Raw genomic sequence first — 22,305 nt, forward strand, 5'->3', positions numbered from 1 at the left:
TGTTTAAAATTTTTCATTATTTGCGCTTTTGTTTTTGTTTGGGTTTTTTTTTGGGGGGGGGGGATAAAGTGGGGAAAGGTTAAATTTTCTTTCAGTATTTCATTCCTCTTAGTGTTTACCTTGGCCTGGAATACTGTCACTATAGTCATAGTCACAGAGCAGAAAGTGAGGGGTGATCCAACACTGATAGCTGTCACTAGAACAGGAGTTAAAAGGATTCTCCCAGTTCAAACATCTGTTCTGGTGACAACTGTGAAATGTGGGATCCTCCCTAACTTTGGGAAAATGTTATCTTACATGATAGAATTCACCTCTTTACTGCATCCAAAACTACAAATCTAGAGTTCTGCTTTCAGAGCTGAAGTGAGTCATGCTGTATCTCTTCTCACCCCCTCCATTGCATTGTCTTGACTAGGGATGAGCTTGGGTTCAGATTGAACCTTAACTCAACTGAATTTGGAAGGAAGCTGTCCGTATCCGAACAATTGGCAGTGGCCAAGGCATTCCCTGCCCACATCTGCACGTAAACAAAGGGATGGGATGCTGGTGACATCACTGACCTTGTATGGCCATACTTTGTCAATGACACTGAAATACTATGGGCATGTGCCCATATGAGATCCATGATGTCCCCACCATCCTGCCCCTTTGTTTATGTGCAGTGATTGCCCTGACCCAAGCTGATCTCTAGTCTTGACTAAGATCTGGAGCACGTAAGAAAATCCCATGTGGGTTAATGTTTTAGAACTGCCCAATTATGTCTTGCTATGGAGGAAGAGACGCCACAGGTTGGTCTTAACTGTTTGATTTTTTTTCTATGTGTGTATGACTTTTGGAGGAATGGTGCCATTTTTTCAGTCACTGTGATATCTCAGGTGTTTGGAAGATGTTAAGACAATAATTGTTGTTTCTAATGAAAGATCTGCATGTGCCTGGTTTGGACAAGAAATCACACTGGTATTAATCTCCAGTATTTATATAGTGCCAGTGTATTTTTCAGTACTTTACAGAGTGAACCGCTCACATAAGTCACCAGCTACAAAGCAGAGCACAATCAAATGACCCTACCAACTAACCCAGGACCTAAGCTGCAATATTTTGCTTAACCACTGTATGCACTAAGACTAGATGTTACACTTCATGTTTCTGAAAATGTTTTGCTAGGGGGGATTTTGTTTATACACACCCACACGTATATGAGGTCCTACGGTATATACTATTAGTAATCATGTTATTGTCTCATGCTTCCTACAGGCAAGATTTTATGCACCCACTACTATTTTCATTGATGAAATTGACTCGATTTGCAGCCGTAGAGGAACATCTGATGAACATGAGGCCAGTCGGAGAGTCAAGTCTGAGCTGCTCATTCAGATGGATGGTACGGTAACTAGCTGTCATGGCTGTTCATGGATTATCATTGTGTAACACATATCAAAAGAGATGTCAAACTTAATTCAAACTGCTGAATTGCACAGGAGAAACTAGGGCCACTAGCTCTGCTGAGGGCAATTCCTATTTAATTGTCAAAAATACTTTGGCAATGAACATACCAATTATAAGATATATATACTGTATATGTTTTTTAGGTCAAATAGTTTCTAAAACATTTTTCTGCAAGAGAGTGTTACCACTTGAAACAATATTGTAACCCTTTTAAAGGTGTTTAAATACAGTTTCTGGCTAAACTACAACACTTGTTGTAGTTTAGAAAAGCCATAGTGATTATTAGAACAGTGTGGGGCCATATTCAAATTGAAATGTTTAACAAGTCGAGGGCTGAAAGGAAGACTTGCTACATATATAATTATATAAATTATTCATTGCTTTGCACAAAATCTGCAAATTTCAAATCAGACTACAGCACCTGCAATTGCTCAACATTAAATTGTCAGGTTTGTTAATCCTTTCTGTAAAACTTACAGTGGCATACTACAGAACCGACATCTATTTTTATTGTTCCTTTTGTTCATCGAAATAGAATGGTCTTCACACCAAGGTTCTTGGTATTTGTTTGCTTGTAGTCATTTTGGTTGATGTAGCACTTACAGTCCAGCACTCTGATTTCAATGGGGATTTCCAGCTTATACCAGTATAACAGTTTTATACTGTTTTCAAATAGTATAAAGATGGCTGAACGACTACTTTGTATGAGATGAACTACACTCCAAGTATCCATGTATTGTGTTATTAGCACAGATCAGGTTCATTCATTGCCTTCATTGTCCTTCTAAAGAAATAAAAGGCACTCAGTAGAGCAGTCAAGCTGTATGTATATCTAAAGCCCAATTTTTTTTATTTTTTTTTGTTAGTTTTGGTTAGAGAAGGCAAGCGTTAAAGTTTTTTTTTTTCTCTTTGCCATCTATCTTCTATTGGGGAGAATTACCTTCACTTCCTTTCCCATTGACACAAAGTAAAGCTGGCCATAAAACTGGTCAAATTTTGGCTGAAATTCAACCAGTGTGTGGATCAGGTGGCACCCCTCTATTCACAAAAGTTGGTTTTCAACTGACTTTTGTCTAAGGAGTCTGAAAATACTTGGCCCACAGTGACTGCAGCCAGTCAACTCCAGTCACCTTTTGAGACACACCAGCCACTATCAGAATACAATAGCTGGTGGGAAAGGGAGGAATTCCCCCATCTATGCTGTTAAGCATGAGTGACAAATCAAGTGTTCTTTCTCATTCAGCTTGTGGGACTGAATGAAAATAAAATGGTCAGTTTATGGCCAGCCTAACAGAAAATCCCACTGCTACTCTTTAAGGGTCCTATAAACTGGAAAGTGTCCATTTTATCAAGCGCTTAAGGGCTTGTTAACGCCATATACAGTGCGTTCCAGCGCGGTTAGCTGATGGAACGCACTGTATTGCTTTCCGGCCAGCTTCCTGCATTCAGGGGTGGGAGGGGTAGTTGCGGTGCATTGAAGTCAATGGCACCGCAGCCACGCAACCCCCCCCCCCCCCCCCCCGCTCACAGTGCGATTGCCCGCACCAAAGAGCGTGGCACAACAATACCTGCGTTCCAATCCAGTGCAATCTGAAAAAATAGTGCATGGTGTGAACAAGCCCTAAGACAGGGGTGGGCAACTCCAGCCCTCCTGCTGTGCTTTAACCACATGCCTCTGGAAGTCATGCCTATAACTGTCAGTCGTGCAATTCCTCATGGGACTTGTATTGCCACAAAAGCTAGAGGCTCGGAGTAGACCACCACCCTGTTTAAGACCTTCATTTTAAAAGGTCCTATGCATCTTGTGAGTGTGTTTTTACATAGAGATGTGGAGGTGACAAGCACTTTGTTTTAGCACTTTATTCACATATGGAGGACTAAATGATATATATACAGCATTTAGAAACATGGAGCAGCTCTATCCTCTTGTCTCCAATCCTGCTGCTTGAACCTCGGTGCCTGGTAAAGTTTCTGCCGGAGCCTTCAATAAGCTATAGTTAAAAAACCGGCACTCGCAAGGGGATTCGTCCATCCAGTACTTTATTTGTAAAAAGGCATAACAGCAGAAAACAAACAAATGCTTACATGTTTCAGCCCCCATACTGGGCCTCAGTCATAGCTAACATAGCCTTTAAAAACATTTTTGAAGGTATGTACTGTTTTTGATATTATTTTGGATTGATAATGTTTATCTGGGCATCATTTGCATAATTGTTAATCTATTGTATAGTGCCAATTTGATCTGTTTTGGAAGAGGAAATCCATCCAAGAAAAAAAAAAATGGAAATCCCTCTCTTAGAAAGTTGTCACAGGAACAATTGTCCAATTATTAGATTTTTTTTCCCATATTCCTGTCCTGGTGACAATGCAAAAGTTTGGATTTCCCCTCACTTTCTATCCTGGTGACAGTGGTCACTAAGACTCATAAAATGAATCTCCCCATTTAGGGCACAGCAAAAAAAAAAAAGCACAACATGGTGTTGATTAATGTTTTTGTGCTAATAAATGCTCAGAAGGCTTGCAGAGAAGACTGTGATCTAGTTAGGCTGCCCAACTTCTGACCAGCAGGAAGAATGTTACATTAAAAGGACAGTTTAAAGTAAGAATGTAACATAAATTGTATTCTGCAGAATATATAGCATATATCTTCTAATTATCAAGAAGGTCGTGAAAGGACTGATTTTATATCTACAGCTGAACCAAAAAAAACCATAAAAGCTGCGGCTATGCCAGTGAAACTGCTGCCTTTGAATCTTGGTTATATGCTCCTACACGCTCCGCTAAACAAATAAAAATAAGTCAGAGTTGCAGTTTGAGGCCAGTGGGTACAGTTGTACATGGAACCCGTTTCCCTCATCTGAGTGCATGTAAAGTTATGTCCAGACCTACAGGTTCAGTCTCCTGTCGCTGTGTTCACTGATGTCCTCTGAAACATTGCCTGAGACATTCTGCTTTATGAACATAGACCTCAGTGAGCTACCAGAGCGGCCTTGTGAGCTTCTGTGATGTGATCACAGAATCTCAAAATCTATCGAAACATTAAGAAGACATTTATTTGCAACAGAAACCATGCTGCATGTTTTGTATAGTCCCTTCTTGTTTACTTCTGCTAACGTCATCTTCTTTATTACACTAGGTGTTGGAGGTGCTCTGGAAAATGATGATCCATTGAAAATGGTGATGGTTCTAGCGGCTACCAATTTTCCATGGGACATTGATGAGGCTTTACGAAGGAGATTAGAGAAACGGATATATATACCCTTACCTACAGGTAATGAGAGGGCAGTAAATTATTTTTAATCATTCCTGCCATCGCATAAATATCTCTAATGGATTTTATAAGGTCTAATGGCAGGTCAGGTTGTTATATAGGAGCTAAAAGCCCAACTCCAGCCCAAACATTTTGTGTTGTGGATTAAGTGGGTACCTTTTATAACCTCTTAGGTTATTGCTACTTTGTGCATCCACGTTGAAAGACTGTCTTTTCCCCTTAAACTGTGGGCACCCAGTCCCAAAGGGTATTGCTTGGGACCCGAAGCATGGGAAATCTACTAATCTACCCAGCAGAGACACGGTCAGCAATGCTATGCTGACCGAGGTTCCAGCTTTTCTTTACACTATATTAAAAAGTAACAACATTTTAAATAGTTGTTTTTTTTTGTAGAGTTGGGATACAGGAAACTTGTGCAGAGGGATGTGTGGAATTTTCCATTGCTGACTTGCCAAAAATGCTACTTACCTGCCTGTCTCTGACTTCAGTACGTTTTGGGTCACTGACCCGGAGCAGACCGCTGATCTGTATGCTTAGAACTGAATATGTATAATTTGGCCAGTTGGTACCAGAATTTTACATCTTATGATTCCTACCTACTCTGACTGAATCTTATGACTACATTTACCATTCATTAGTCATTAAACAGTCAGTCCTACCAAAACTAAAATGTCCGTTTTATGTAGATGCTGAGGAGCTAAATAACCTAATGATTTTTGCTATACGTCTCATGGATAATTGTGCCTGTAGAACATCCTTTTCCCAGATGCTTGCATTTCTGTACCAAATTTCAAAAGGAGGTATTGTTTCTGTATATTCTAAAATCACAGCTTCTTGGTTACCTTTAATACAATAAAACTGTGAGGGGGGGAAACTCTTGTTGCTCTATTGAGTGACTACACCCTTATATTTAGTAACTACTTTGTGCCTGAAGGGACTTAAACTGTCTTCAAAACTTGCAGTTACCCTGTCGATAGAAGCTTTCATTCTACTCTGCTTTTTACCAGTGAGTCGCACAGTAAAACATTCCAATAGACTCAGCGGTCATAAGTAGGTGAGAAGATTCCATTTAAAATGGGAATCCCACTGTGCAAACAAGTACAGTTATTTGTGTACACCAAGCATGTCAAACTGGTGTTGTACAGGTGACGTGCAGAAAAAAAGGTAAAAGAAAGGGTTTGTGGAGAGATGTATATCAAACCATGTGTAAAAATATATCAAATTTATTGTACATAAAATTTTTCAGATGATAAAAGTCATAAATAACATTGTTACATACATTAGTGGATATAATATCCCAGTTTTGACCAACATGATTCATCCCTTCTTAGTGGGTAGCCCAAAATACATAAATTAATTTAATAAAATTCTAATACATATCAGCCATGATTCATTCCAAATGATCCATTCATTGTATAATCTCCAAGGTATGTCTATCAAAATTCATCCCAACATGATTCATCCCTACGCGTTTCGCATTTAAGCTTCTTCAGGGGATCGGATTCATCTATCAAATTGAAATTGCTGCATATAGTTATTGTATATCAATAATTTTGGGCGTGCCCATCTTGATGTAATGCCTATGATAAGTGGGGGGACACATTGCTGCGATTAATCCCGTGTGCGGAAAACCACACACGGAGCAGGCATCTGGTACTCACCTATATAGAGTACCTGGAGGTGGGTCGACGTGAGGAGGACTGGGATGAGGTGGGTGGCCCTGCCATCGCATACCGTCCATCATCTCTACCGAAACCCCGGGGCCTCAAAGGGAGGAATGCCCTAGTCCCGGTAGAGATGATGGACGGTATGCGATTGTTGGTCAAAACTGGGATATTAAATCCACTAATGTATGTAACAATATTATCTGGATTTATGGATTTAAATTAAATGAGCCCCTAACTGTTTTTCATGTGAAAAAGATTGTACTTCTTTGCCTTTTGCAGCTGAATACCTCATGAAATGTTTCATGGGCTACAATGTAGGTTTCATTTATTACAATATTAATAATTACCAAAGTATTCAATCTTTTTCTGGAGTTTCTCAGTAGACATAACATGGACCTTTTGAAGATTTGTTCCACAATTCGGCTTACTGCTTTATTTGAGTTTGACATGCCTGGGGTATGCCATACTGAAGTGAGTGGTTTAGTTATCCCCAATAAAATCATAGGCACAGTTATAATGTTTCTAAAATAAGTAAATATGTTGCAATAATTGTTGGGGGCTTTGACTCAAAGCCAATGTGTTTGCTACCAGTACGTGGAACTACTGTGTACTGAACTATGTAACTTCAATCCTGTCCTACCTTATCTTAATGTTCTCTGTTATGAGACAAATAAAGCACGTACATTAAACCCCATCTCAGGGGATATGAAAGATAAAGGTTGTAATTAGGGATGCACCGATACCGAGACTAGTGCCAATAGCGAATGTTTGGGCGAGTACTCGTACCCGCCCAAATGCTCCGATACTTACCTCCGATGCCAGAACTTCCGGCAGTCCTGAGGGAGCATGGAGCCCGCTTCCTTTCCAATTAGGAAGCCGGGCGGTGGGTTATGACCCACCTCCCGGCTTCCTGATTGGTTAGGAAGCCAGGCTGCTTACAAACACGTGAAGCCGGCTTCCTAGCCAATCAGGAAGCAGGGCAGGACGTAATGACCCACCTCCCGGCTTCCTAATTGGTCACAAAGCCAGGCTGCCTAGGAACAAGTGAAGCCTACTTCCTAGCCAGTCAGGAAACCGGGAGGCAGATCATGACGTGCTGCTAAGCAGCCTAACTTAATGAGCAATCGGGAAGCCGGGCGGCACCTTATGACTTGCTGCTTGGCTTCCTGATTGGTCAGGAAGCCAGGCAGCCTCTAAAGCCGGGTGATTAGGTCATCACAGGCAATTAGGAAGCCGGGTGACGGGTCATAAATCCTGATTTCAGGATCCTGATCCTGAAAAAACAGTATCACTGCATCCCTAGTTGTAATCATCCAATACAAGCCATTGGCCCAGTGGATTTTCACTTGATAAAACAGTTTATTTAAAAAAATAAGGCAAAGTAATATGTTGGAACCCAACTCCAGACACAGACAAAATGAAATCATGAAAGAAGTGCTCAGCTGTTACATGCAGATTTGTCACCCCCCCCCCATGTCCCAGTGTTAAAAATTAGGATCCCTAATCTTTGTTGGAAGGTTCATGTCTGCTAAAAAATTCTAGTCACTGCTGCCTGCTTCCTGTGAGCAGGGTGACTGGTCACCTCACTATTCCGTGTGCTGCTTGCAGGAGGCAGAGAGCAGGAGAGGGGGATGCTGGGTGTGCTTACTACTCCCATTATAAGCATTGCCTACCTCTCCAATGCCCCTCACACATTGCCACCCATCCAGCCACACGCGCATGACCCTGCCCACACCATGCACGTAGCCAGAGGGGTTGTGGGGGGTTGTAGTCAGGCTGAGAACATCTACATGTAAAGAAAAAGCACTTAACATAGTTTTTTTACTTACATGCCTCCATTTTGATTATTTTAAGGGGTGGCAGAGGTAAGATTGTGAGGGGTTATAACATTGGCCTGTCTGATTTGATGTTAACACACACTTCTTTGGAGACCTCTGATGAATGATCCTCTTCGATGATTATAGCATTCCTTTATCCCCCACTTTAGCTGTAGAAGTTCTTTCCTTTAGGAAATAATGGAGCACTAAGTTATACTTAAGCAGAGGTCAGTGACCGTGATAATTTTTATTTGAAAGCCTAATTCTCTGAGTTTGGTTGAGCTTTATAATTTCTTTTAAAATTAAGACATGTAATCATGCTATCCCAGAATAATTATTATTTGTTTATTTGACATCTACATGCAGATCTTCTTACCACATTCCCTCAGACTTTGAGTATTTTTCTGCTTCATTGGCAGCAAATGAATTACCTTTGTCAGCAGGCATGCAACATTAAGTTGGTGTTTGTTTAATACCTCAATTGACTTAATTGAGTCATCTTATCAAAAAATTAATTATGCGCCATGAACATGCTGCATTCAAGCGGAACTAAATCCACCGTGGGTTCCTTAATGCCATAAAGCGCGAGTATGCACAGTGCACATTGTTCATAATGGAACTCCTACCCTGTAGTGTGCACTCCCCCAGCAATGCAAGGCATCTTCTCCTGATCTTCTTCCAGGTCCCGTGTTGGCCAGCCCCTGATGATGTAACTTCTGTGCATGAACTCTTGAGCTACATTGTCCCAACAGTTCATCATTGGAATCCTTCAGATGCCAGGAATGTACATGTAACACAAGCAGTGTACACAAATAACAAATGTAATAGCAGTCTGATAAAGCAGCTTTTTTTTTTCTGCCAGAAGAGACATATAAAGTCTTGTTTATCAAAAAACTACCTGCCTACAGATTTTTCTTTTATTTCTGCTTCAAAGTGGGTTTGCAGGCAGACAACTCCCATATACTTAAGGATGGCCCTGTGGGCTCTGGTCAAATGTTTTTTTCTTTTTCACTTTCCTTCCACCCTTTCTGTTGGATTGATGGCATACATAAAGAATGGTGGTGTTCCCAAATCTTTAGATTAACACCAGCAAGTTAATGATCAATGAAAGGGGGCTTGGAGCCTTAGAGTAACAGGATGATAAACTGAAACATTGTTAAATTGTTAAACAATTGTTAAATTGTTGCTGAATTATTGAATTCAGAGGATTGGCATGACTGGTACCTGCCTTGCTATACTTTAGCATTTGACTTTTTTTTTTTTTTAACAGGTGTAATTTTTATTTTAAAAAGACACATGACATACTATAAACAACACATCAAAATAAATTTGCATACAATCTCACAAAACAAAATCAGTACAAAATAATAATGCATACCACAACATTAGGACCAAAATCAAACAAAACTACATACATTGTAAGACATGAGACCAAAGCACATTTAGCCGTGGATCTACCGCACCACCTCCAATGAACTCGCTATGAGGCCGGATCACAGAATGTGCACTGCACTGGGGGCGGGGGGCTAGCATTTGACTTTAATACTTTATGCATTAGTGACCCAGAACCAGTGTACTTCTGGCTTTCGTGCAAGGACAAGCAGATATCACTTTCTCATTCTCTGGGAGATATCTGCCTATATCTATATCTTTTGAAACCATCATTACTGGGGCAAAATGAGCGGTACGATTCTGCCTCCTTCGTAGTATATATTAACTGGTTCAAAATGACAGGTGCAGTTTAAAGAAATGATGGCGAGCAGAAAAATAACAATATTTTACTATACAAGGATATGTACTGTGCAAAGCATAAAGTCTTTCTTCCCTGGGGATGTTTCCTTTAACCACTGTTAACACTTCTGCAATTCACTTTTTAAATATTTATAAGTACATCAAGATAATGTCAAGACGGTAAGCTCAAAATCATTCTAAGCTGCCGAAGACTTTTATTAGATTCAATGTTTAAACTAGGAAAAGAATAGAAGATTCAGATTTTTCACTTGAAGGCTCAGATTTCTGTAATCAGATCATTGTAATTCACTGATGGCTGCTCTCTGTGACTTTGCTGTCTAGACTTTGAGCCTACATCAAAATGCAACAGCCTGATCGGCCATTATATAACTTCACATATATTCAGAGCTGTCATGGCTGCGGGAGAGAACAATAGCTGGATGTCTGAAATTAGATATTAAAGTAGAACTCCGCCTTTCTGACATATGAGAGGACAGGTTAGTGAAATCATAAATAACATTAGTTACCTCTTGTGCTATCTTATGCTTTCACAATCTTGATGTAAGGCTTGGTTCACACCTGAGCGGTTTTATGCACGGATCTATCCGCGCAAAACACACATTTTAATGCAAGTCAATGGCGACTGTTCACACCTTAGCGCTGCGTGTACGAAAAAAGAAATATGTAGGAGCTATTTTCAGGTGGATGTCGCGCGGTTTTGATCCCTATAGATATCTCTTTGCAGGAAGAAATGCACGTTTTTAAATGCAAAAACGCACAGAAAAAAATCACTCGGGTGTAAACCTGGCATAAAGGAGACGTCACCGCACCATCCAACACTAAGCCTCCAACATCCGGGCACAAAGTTGTGTTATTGCCACCGGCAATAACAACTTTTAATACTTAAAGGATAATTAAAGCCTTGGGTGTTTTTGCATATATCTATGGCTAGCAAGCAGTAGATATATGCAATAGTGTAAAAAAAAATAAACACTTTGAAAAGGGTTAATACTTACCTGTCTCCTCCCCACTTGCTCCTGTCCGAAAATGTGAAAAGCATCTTGGGGCGGGCGCATGCGCAGATCACATTTTGAGAGCTTACAATCTATGGCTGCCTGTACAGACGCAAGGCACTAAGATATGCAATACTAAATCATTTACAGATCTGCACTATTAGGCCTCATTCACACTGCTGTATAATATGCTGCGCATAGATGCACGAAGCGTTTTTTCCCATATGCAAATAAATGGCTCCATGCACATAGCTGCGTATAAGCCATATTTTTGCGCTGCGTAAAGATGCGCAAAATCAAAATGTAACCGAGATGCGTCCGGGTTCGGAATTTCTGCGGATTTTATGCACGCGCATACGCACGTATGCAAGTACAGTATATATACAGTACATTAAAGTTTCTACCGTATTTAAAATTATGCATTCTGGGATTCCATACAATTCACTCATATACGTGCATACATACGCGACTATAAGCATTTATAAATATGCGTACAATTTTGCACTTGGGTTGAGTGTGAATGAGGCCTAATATGAAAGTCAGACATTTAATTCAGTGTGAAATCTGTACCGTTTTCCACAGCAGCCAATCAGATAACTTCTTTCTGGCCATATTTAGTGTTAACACTGCTTAAAGGAGAACTATGAGATGAGTGATTTCCACTCACCTCATAGTTCTAGCCGAACTACTATAATGAGCGACCATCAGCTTATAGTAGAACTGTAAATGCCAGGTCCGTACGACGTACTGAGCTGGCCAGCTGGAAGCACTTTTGTAGCTCCGTACGACGTACGTCCTTGGCAGCGAAAGGGTTAAGCCGGGTTATACATTTAACTCGGCTTATACATTGAATCTGCTGCATTGGTGCCGCTATCTGCACCTTTCTGCCTGGCATCCCTCAATCAGCTGATCAAAGGTGGTTGGAAAATCCTCAGCCAAACAGAGCTAGCAGCCAATCAGATGTGGCCGCTGTCAGGATACAAGGAAAACGGCAGGATATTCATCCATCAACCGTTGTAAGGGTTGATGGAGGAATCTATTCTATTGTCTTCGTTCAGCCCACGGGTTGAACGAAAAAATTAGAACCGTTTATAGCCAACTTTATTTTATTTTTATTTTATTTTTTTTGAAGCCCGTGGACGTGCATCTAAACAAACTTCCCCCTGTGAACAAAAAAAGTGAACCGTGAAATCACAGCACACAAAAACGTGCACAAGGGTGCAAGGTCCTTCCAAAGAAGGGACCCATTTCCCGACCCCCCGGGGCGCAAGGCTCCTGACAGGGGTTGAGATACTTTGGTCCACCAACCCGAAGGCCGATGGACCATTTCCTTTGGGGACCTGCCGAAACAGGTCCCCCATAGTACTTGGCAAGTGGGCTCTCCCGAAGAGAGACCCACCTCCTGGGTGGGAGGAGACAGAGAACCCCGTAGAGGGCACAGAATCTCCTCCCAGCGTCAGGAATAGGCCCCGAAGGAACCTGCACCTTCAGCAATCTGTGGGTAAAATTTCAATCAAAAAGTCAATCGTGCATCGTGCATAGAGTGCAATAAATAATACTAAAGTGCCAGTGCACCACGCTGACAGGCCTTAGGGGCCGGAGTGCAAAAATATTGCCCCGGACTAGCCATAAGGCCTGTCCAAGAGGCGATGTGCAGAAAAATGCAAGGTGGTGTGTGACCAAGTGCACAGTGAGTCAATGTGGGGTCCCACACCCAAGTGACTTTCTGCGCACCCCTGGGACGCCACCCCCAGGGGGCACAACACCATGGGCTTCTGCTGCCCCCCAACCCTCGAGCCAGACCAAGCTTCGCATCTGTTCAGTCAGAAAGCCATGTACTGAGCGGTTCCCCTCTCACAGGAAGCCGCCCCACACGCTCTTTCACTCCAGCGAGTACTAAGTAACCATCCCCCGCAGGGACGGTTCTTTTCCCCACCGAAAACTGATAAGAACAGATACTACACTTGATCTTAGCCAAAAGGCCGAGAAGCGATTGGAAAATCCTCAGCCAAACAGAGCTAGCAGCCAATCAGATGTGGCCGCTGTCAGGATACAAGGAAAACGGCAGGATATTCATCCATCAACCGTTGTAAGGGTTGATGGAGGAATCTATTCTATTTTCTTCGTTCAGCCCACGGGTTGAACTAAAAAATTAGAACCGTTTATAGCCAACTCTAGACATATATGAGTGATGCACAGGAATCCCTCCCCTTTTACTTAAATTGCATCATTTTTAGAGAAAAATAAAAAGTAGTCTTGGCTTCTGGTGCTGCACTAGGCACAAGCCCAAGTTCTTATGCTAAATGTGCTCTTGTTTTAACCCACTGTAGAAAAATGACAGCTGGAATCTAATCCCTTGCATTGGGTAACACAGACACTTTTCTTTCATCATTTTTTATAAATGATCTCCAATGTATTTAGTTTCCAGCAGTTGAACGGTGATGTCACCTCATGGCAGGATTCAGGCAGACCCTGGATACAATGGTCCATTTCTACAACGTGTAACCTTTTAGATGAATTAAAAGATCTAGACACAAGTCATTTCAGGGGATGTTATAAATCCCTTTTCCCATAATATTCTTCTTGCTCAAGGACATCTAATGGTAGACAGGAATGAATTATAGAATATGTGTGGACATTTTATACCTGGGACAATTGCATGCAGTGCTCACGCAGCATACAAAGTGGTTGCGTGGCCAATTTAGATGCTTTTAATCCTTTTTTTTTAACTTTCCTGGAAAGAAACCCCAATACTTTTAATTAGCTGTATTTTATATAGAGGGCAACATTTAGATGTATTTAGACCTGTTGGCAGACATTAGGAAAAGAAAGACTCATTCCCTATATTGTAAAGTGCTGCGCACACTGTTGGCACTATATAAATCCAGTATAATAATATAATAATCATATAAAGAGACCCTATGATAAAGATATACATATGAACATTTCATGGTGGATAAAGCTAATAGTCAGATATAAAAAAAATACACAATTATTGCAACTCTGTAATCAATAATACATCATAATTTTTTTAATGCAAGCAGTGTAAGTACCAGACTTTGACCTGGAATCAGCCTCTTGCAATCCTTGTACAGCAGGGCTGAAGTGTGAAAGGAAGAAGCAGTACATGGAGCCAATTAGTTTGTGTGCTGACAATACGCATCCTGATAAGGAAAGAAAGCAGAGTGACAGAGAGATTAGTTTATCAATTTGATGCTTCTTCTTTCACTGTCCAGTCACTGGCGAGTCATGGATGACCTGGGTTTAAATGAGGTGAATTGAATGACACTGCCTACTGAGGACACTTAAAGCCCGTTGCCACCTTTTGCAGAGGCATTTTTTTTTAAAACCCATATACCAGCAATATACACCAAGTAAACATGAAGCAGGCATATGCAGTTGCTGTATATGAACACATAAGCTTTTGTTTTTTTGTTAGCTTTCATATCCTTATGGAAACAGCTGCCTCTGTGATATGTAAATTACAACGGAGTTCTCTGTGAGCTCCCACAACCCCTCCCAAGACAGTGTATTGTGTGTAAAGGCAGAGCTGCTGTTTAGTGATTGTTTTACATAGAATCACAGGGAGGGGGGCATCTGTTTACAGTCTGCTTTACAATCCCAAAAAAATGTTTGATTCCCTAGAGGAACTAATGGATTATACATTATTAAATCATGGTCTCCAACACCACCTGACAGTAAGCAAGCCCCAGTCTTTACCTGTATAGCATATGAACCAAAGAAGAATACCTGTGCATAAGTAGTGCACAAGCTGGAGAAGCTACTTATGACTAGAGGCGCGTGTAATTAATTAGAAACAATTTTATTGTATTCACAACTGCAAATTATTGCACCACTGCCTGAAACACCATAAAAAGGATTGATAACGTTGTCACGTCCACCCAAATACATTCATACATGCTGGCGGGCCCCTCAATCATCCACCTGTGAGAAATTCCTATATTGCAGCTGGCTGCTATGTCTAATGTTCTGACCGGCTGCGCTGCTTCGTTGTAATATCGGGAGGATTGATCTCCATCTTTGTGTTGCTCTTACAGACTCGTTTGAGCGTTATAATAAATGACAATGTTGCCAGATTGTCCACATTTCTTCCTCCCCAGAAACAACACAATTGAATATACTGGTAAGTTCAGGATTGGTGTTTTACAGAGTATCTTTTCGTATTGAACATCATAATAATGGGAGCAAAGCTTCCCTTCTTTTTATATACTGCACACATAGTGTTTATTGGAGACTATATCCTTTTCACTTCAGTGTATTAATTATCAGGACAAAAACAATCCGATACATATCATAGCTGGTAATTTCTTCCTGTTAGATCAATGTCTTGTGTGTCACACTAATTCTGCTGTTAGGGGCAAACACACAGACAGGTCTGATTTGATTATTAAGTATACACCGGTATCGGATCTCAGTCCAGATATATAATCCTCATTGCCTGTTGTTACCCCCTGTTTTGCTACATAGTCCATAGACAGTCACTTTATAACAGGTGAATTCCTCACCTTTAACCAGGAGTGTTAGTTTGTCTTTCTCCTCAAATGCTGATATTAATCGTCCCGATCTTGATGTCGGTTGAAAACAACAAAATTCTTGTTTGCTCTTACATAGTGTAGCACTTGAAGTCAATGAAGTAACTTTAAGTAGAACATTAGTTTTGTACTTGCTGGCTCCTCCGTCATATTGCAGCCATAATGTCATTGAGATTGCGCTATCATCCACTTTATAGCCTGCTCAAGCATTCCTTCAATCTCTCAAGATCGCGATAGTCAGCCCGTCAGGCAAGGATCAGTTGACGCGTTTCGCCCCTCCCATTAGGTGCGTCTATTTAAAGCCGTTTTTCCACCTACTTTGTTAAACCCTTCTAGTATCTTACTAGTATAAGCATGCGAGCAAGGGGACTCTGATATTAACACCACTGAACTAAAATATAATATACAATGTATTAAATATACAAAAAACCATAGAGCATTCACACTAAGCACCCAGCCCTTAATTAGATAGAATATTATTCCTCTTCATTTTCTTTACAAAAACACTTGTAGATTGAATTCAGTATTTAATCCTTTGGGTGATAATGTATTTAGTCTATACATCCACTGCTTCTCTGTTTGCATCAAGATCCTATCAAAATGTTCTCTCCGTGACGATAAAAATACCTTTTATTTTCAGTCCTTCCAGAATACAATTATGAAATATTGGACTATCTTTTTCTTTTTTTCTTTATATCTCTTAGATGTTCACCTATTCTCACCCATATTTGATGTTTTGTTTTCCCTATCTATAACTTTCTACAGGAGCATTCCAGCTGGTAGACTACTTTGCTATATTATAATTATGTAAAATAGTAAAATGACGACATGGGGGGTCTTATGCACCCTAAAATAAGTGGGGCGAATGGGGATTTGTATGGAACTCATTGGCACCATTCTTTTTCCAAAACTTGTCTGCACCAAATCGTTTATCTATAAATCTGTAGTTTTTGCCCAGCAAGAGACAACTGATCTTAAAAAGCGCAGACAAGATTGAACGATCCCCACACAACAAAATACCACTAGCTCTGTCAGATCAAGCTCAATAAATGCAGTTTCCAGGAGATTCATAAATCTTTCTTCACCTAAGATGATCTGGGAAACCTCTTAAGGCCTAACTGGCTGTTGTTATGAGCATTAGGCCAGAGCACTAGTCCAGAGCTTGACAGGCTTTAATGGACATTGTAAATAGTTCAGAAGAACAGTTCAAAACAATACACATTCTGAGTCTGGTTTGTACCAAAGACCAAAATCCACTCACATTTTATAATCCCTGCTATGGTAAAGCTTCATTAATAAGAAGTGTTTACATAAATGCATGAGATAATTACAATTTGTTTGACACCAGCCTTCCTTAGGGTATAACGTACAGTAGCTTGCTTTTATCTGTACATCAAGAGAAGAGCTTAACTTTTGTCCCTCACTTACACTATTGACCCAAAAGTGTATGTTGTGTCCCATAGACAACCTGATTGTCATTCACTATTGCTGAATAACAGGTGTCCAATATGACCATTATCTAATATATATATTGGTCCTTAACTGTGCTTAATGCTTTGTTTCTTTCATTAGATATTGTAGTCATTTAGATAATGTTCATTTTATCATATATTTTGTTTGGTTCATATTACAGAGCGTTTGTGTCCATGCTTTTTATCTCATCAAGAACACAGAATGAAGAGAATTAATATAATCAAGTTCTGGTTTTATTGTAGAAACATTAAAATAGAGTCTTTACCAAAACAGAATTCCTTTTTCCTTACAGCTTCTGGAAGAGCTGAACTGCTGAAGATAAACTTGCGAGAAGTTGAGTTGGAGTCTGGAGTAGATTTGGATATCATTGCTGAGAAAATCGAGGGCTATTCTGGCGCTGATATAACTAATGTTTGCAGGTATAATATGAACTTTATTTTTACTTTTTAGGGTTTTTTTTAAGACCTTGTACTTTTAGGAAGAATGCTCCCAGTAAACCTATGAAGGTTGTCTGCAGGAAATGACTGGTAATTCATATTAAGACAAAAACCTTTCTGATTTAGAACAGCTGCAGAATATGCGGAATACCATTAGTAGCTCGCAAATGTGTTTCACTTTTTATCTGGAATTGCTCTTTAATGTGAGTGCACCTCAGTGCTGTAGTATTCCAACAAGACCACATTATAAAACAAATCCTAAAATTATTTCATTTAATTTGACCACTCTTTAAAAAAAAAAAAAAAATGGATGGCCAAGAGGTTATTTAATATGCGCAATGTTAATCTGCAATTTCCTTCATTGCCATGCACAATTCATTTAGTCTGTTTTATGCTAAAGATGAAATCTCACTGGATGAAACCGTAATCTTTTGTAAATAATTTAGTAGTCCATTAGCTGTCTTAAGCACATCTGCCTGTACAATTAATCATCTGCTTTCAGTTCCTTAGAAGTGTTATTACAAATTTTAATATCTCAGCCGGTATTTTTCAGTTTTCTTTAATTATCTTTAGCAAATCTGCTCTCAGTGAAAAGTTGTTTCTTACAGAGGCATTAAAGTATATTAAGTGCCCTTTTCAGTATGAGTACACTTATCATTTTTTTTGCCCTGCCACCCCACACCCACAGGACTAAAGAGCCCCTCACCTTTTTGTATCTCCTTCACTGACCAGTGTCGATTCTCATGGACTTTAATAGAAGTCTAATAGGGAGCTGCTATGCCTCACGCGGCTTTGTGCATAGAATGTAAACAAACACCTGAGGCCGTGGCTGAAATTTTGAGAAGAGTATCTGTCTGTGGAGGGGGAGCTAGTTTAGTTTAACAGGGGAAGGGTGACAAGACAAACAGGATACTTGTCGCATAACTGTACATTTGTTCAGTGGAACCTTGCAGTCCAAATTTACTATCACCTATCTGTTGGACCCAACCCCAAAATTACTAAAAAAATAAAACGCCCATTAGCCAAAAAAGTAGATGTTACCCAGGCTTTGGACCCATTTCCTTAGGTGAAGGTACTCAGCCTTACCTCAACTTCCTGGGAAACCTGAGGATCCCATATCTTGCAAGAATGTGCCCCTGCAAAGTACAGCGAGGTTATAGAGGTCACTTTTTTTTCCATGCTTTATTTTGGTATCATTTTTTAAAGCCCATGTTAACTTTTTAACCATCTTGAACTGTTTAGATTGTACACCTTTTTGTTATGATGCCCTGGGAATGTATTCTCCAAAGTCTTACAGTTTTCATTTAGAAAGCAGCCACAACCTGAAAAGCAAAGCCTGAAGCTCGCCAGCATGATATAGAGCAGGACCCTTGCTCTCTGTGGAAGCAGTGGCCTCTGGAGAAGTCCAATACCCCCTTCTGTTGAGTCAGACCTATAGCTTTGTAATGCACATAGCTCATGCTGCCTGCTGATTCCAGAGATCTAACTATGACTCACAGGGGGTGTGCCAGACCTCTGCAAAGAGACCTCTTCTGCCACACAGAGAGGAAAGGTCCTTCTCTGCAACATGCCGACAGGGGGCAGGTTTTTCTGCTCAGGCAATATCTGCTAAATGAAACTCAGGCTTTGAACACATTTTGTTTTGATGCACCTTGAATGTATGTATCGGATTTAAACTGCTCAAAACGTGAAATGTATGCACAACATGTTTGTTTTCAACTCCACTAATGGCAGATTGACAGATTAAAGGTATACCTCAATGTTCCATCTGCTGGCGCTGCCATCTTCTCTGCCGCCTGTCCTGAATTCCACATTGCTGATGTCCTTTCATTGGGTGACCGCTTCTGATGTAATTTCTGTACATATACACAGGAATTACATTATTACCAGCACTCGGCTGCATTTCCGGTATTTTACAGATGCCAGGGATTAGCCAGGGCCTACACTACACTGCACATGCACCACTAGCAGTGTACCCTTCTTCAAAAACTTCCACCTAGCTCAGTTGATTTTTTTTAAAGAAAAGCTGAATGCATTCCTAAATGCACAAAACATAACTTAATATTTTCATTACTATTTATAATAACATCAGAGATTGTTGATCTGGGGAATATCCTATCACTTTATGGGATCAGGAAGACATTTTTTCACCTATTGCAGCAAATTGGACCATACTTTTATAAGGTTTTTTTTTCCTTCCTCTGGATTAACTGTGGGTATAGGTTTCTGTATATGGAGGTTTTCTTTTTCTTTTTTTTTCTTTTTTTCTGTATTGGTTAAACTTGATGGACTTTATGTCTTTTTAACCTTTCTAACTATGTAACTCTAGTTGTAGTTTTTTTTTTTTAATTGTCATTAGGTAAAGGTTGGCTTTAAAATGAACCCTTCCTTTCCCCAAGAATGTAAATATTGCGTTGATTTTATAATTGGCTCCATCATATATTTCAAACACCGTTCTTTTCTTCTCAAAATACATGGCCTAAGCAGACTAAACTGTGCTGTCACTGATTTTTGTCAAAAGTCAGGAAAGCCTTATCTCATTCTCTAACCACTCCTCTTGCTGCTGACATTTAAAAAGCAGTGGTGTGGCTGTAACAAGACCTTCCACTTATTGTGCAGATTAAACAGTTTTCATATTAGTATTAGCCCCATCTTTAGTTCAGAGGAGAAAATAGCAACAGATTACATGTAGAGATATCAATGTCTCAGGTTAAATCTGCATCCTACTGTCACATGACTGTGTGCTTTGGAATTTGGCTTTCCTGCAGTTTTACAACCTAAAAACATGGTCTTCATTTTAGCATAAATTGATTGCGGGTCATTCCATAAAGGATACCATCTGCGGTAGGTATTTAGAAATGATCCCGCTCTAACTGATTTTGCAACTAGCTCTACAATACTTTATAAGCACAGCTATATCTCTGTGTTTACACTTTTTATAGGAACTTACATTTTTTATGTTTACTTGTTTTCCAGGGATGCCTCCATGATGGCCATGCGTCGAAGAATCCAGGGTTTGACTCCAGAACAGATCCGTGCACTGCCAAAGGATGAGCTACAGATGCCTGTTACAATGACAGACTTTAATTTGGCATTAAAGAAAGTTTCAAAATCTGTTTCTGCTGCAGATCTAGAGAAATATGAGAAATGGATGAGCGAATTTGGCTCTGCTTAGTAAATGTGATAATTGGTGTGACTTTAATAACTCTGGTACATTGTGCAGGTTTTATTTCACCTCCTCTATTGGCTCATAAAGACTGACCATTCTTAGCATGTTTCACTTAAGCACCTATACTGTTTTTCCTCCATGGTGCACCCGCAGAAGATCATGTTTTTGCCTTTTTTTTGTAGAAAATAACCTAATTGTTTGTTTATTAAAAATTTGACTCATTTTATTCCTATCTGCTTTAGTTTTTACTTCATCTTTCTTACTTTACTCCTAAACAATGGGCTTTCGGTATCTAATATGTCTGTGCTGATTTCATTTTGATAGTACAAACAAAAAAAGGAAATGCAATAACTGAGGGGGTATAATGGGCACCACAGAGGTCCAGAATTTACTTACTGGATTCCCCCTTTCCCCCATAGGCTTCAATAGGAAAGCCAACTTGCCAATCTGAATACTTTCCTGACTGAGGTGATGGCATCCTGAAATGCCACCTTCTGGGATAGGATCTTGGAAGGTACCCCACAAGCACACTCAAAGAGGGTTCCTAAAAAAGGCTATAGAAGCAGATAAAAGTTTAATTGAACCATTAAAGGCTTAATGGGTGGAAAAATATGAGTGACCTAGAGATATGCATCAAGGAATTAAATACCAACAGCAGTTGCAGCAGAATCTACAGAACAGAAATCAGTCCCTTAAATCTTTTTATTGGTGTCTGTGTCCCCATTGGGGAGATTCACTCCTCTGGTTCTACTGGTAACCATTGTCCCTGAGAAAGAGGGAGGAAATCGCAAATTTTAGATTAAACCCCAGAATAGGAGGTAAGCGTGAATCTTCCAATGAGGACATTTGTTCTTGGGAAAACTAAGAGGGAAATTCCCCTTAGTAAGATTTCCTCTAACTCTCTGCTGTGTCTCTGAGACAGAAAGTAAAGGGAGATTTCACTATGGTGCGCACAGCAAAAAATAAATAACCTGGCAGATGTGTTAACTTTTCCCTAATCTATCCAAAACGCACACACACACACACACACACATTGGCTATACATAAATTTTAATGGTGCTTAATGCCAGCCTCTAGTCAAGTTCCCCTTACAGGAATCTGAGGACCCTAGCAATAGGGTGCTCGCCTTACACCATTGGAAGAAGATGCAGTGCAGTGGTAAATGTAGCAAGATTAGGGTTTGCAAGCTATTTTGCCGTGTAACTTACATGTACGGTTATATTTTAACCTCCCTCTAATAAATGTAACCAATAACACCTGATCTGACTCTAACACTTAACCTAATCCTCCTCTTAACCTTATCTGTTGTTGTCTTAACCCTTGAAGCAGAAGTAAAGTCCGTAAAATAGAAATTCACTGGGAGGGAGACTGAAGATCGGACTTCAATGGCAGCATTGGAAAAAGGCACACTTGTAAGGTAAGTGTGCCCTAATGTGCAAGTATACACAGCAAAAACTGAGCATTTATACAGTGGTTTACTTCCGCTTTAATATGGATATTTCAGTAACTTTACAAGCTTGCATTCATACATTTCCCACACGTCACAATCTATAGCAACAATACTAGTTTTTAAAAAGCTCCATCTTTTGTCATCAAAAAGCAGTCCATGAGCTCCTTTCAAGTGACTTTGCCTAGGCTAAGATGGTGTCATCAGTCTGCTGCTGGCAGTTAGAAGCTTTTTTTATACTTCGGAGTGATCAGACTGGAACATTGTGTCTGCCCTTTAAG

The 22,305-nt window shown here is 40.1% G+C and overlaps 1 protein-coding gene across 1 annotated transcript in view; it reads left to right on the forward strand.

Moving 5' to 3' along the window:
- Positions 1-20,661, forward strand: part of KATNAL1 (katanin catalytic subunit A1 like 1) — an 86,673-nt gene extending 66,012 nt beyond the window's left edge. The window contains exons 8-11 of the mRNA XM_018555475.1: positions 1,255-1,381; positions 4,583-4,717; positions 17,264-17,390; positions 20,385-20,661. Coding sequence (XP_018410977.1) covers positions 1,255-1,381; positions 4,583-4,717; positions 17,264-17,390; positions 20,385-20,583 — 588 coding nt within the window. The 3' untranslated portion in view covers positions 20,584-20,661. The remainder of the gene's footprint in view (positions 1-1,254; positions 1,382-4,582; positions 4,718-17,263; positions 17,391-20,384) is intronic.
- The last annotated feature ends 1,644 nt before the right edge of the window (positions 20,662-22,305 follow it).

This window comes from Nanorana parkeri, unplaced genomic scaffold, assembly GCF_000935625.1.
Source record: "Nanorana parkeri isolate BGI_ZX_2015 unplaced genomic scaffold, ASM93562v1 scaffold198, whole genome shotgun sequence".
Taxonomy (NCBI): Eukaryota; Metazoa; Chordata; class Amphibia; order Anura; family Dicroglossidae; genus Nanorana; species Nanorana parkeri.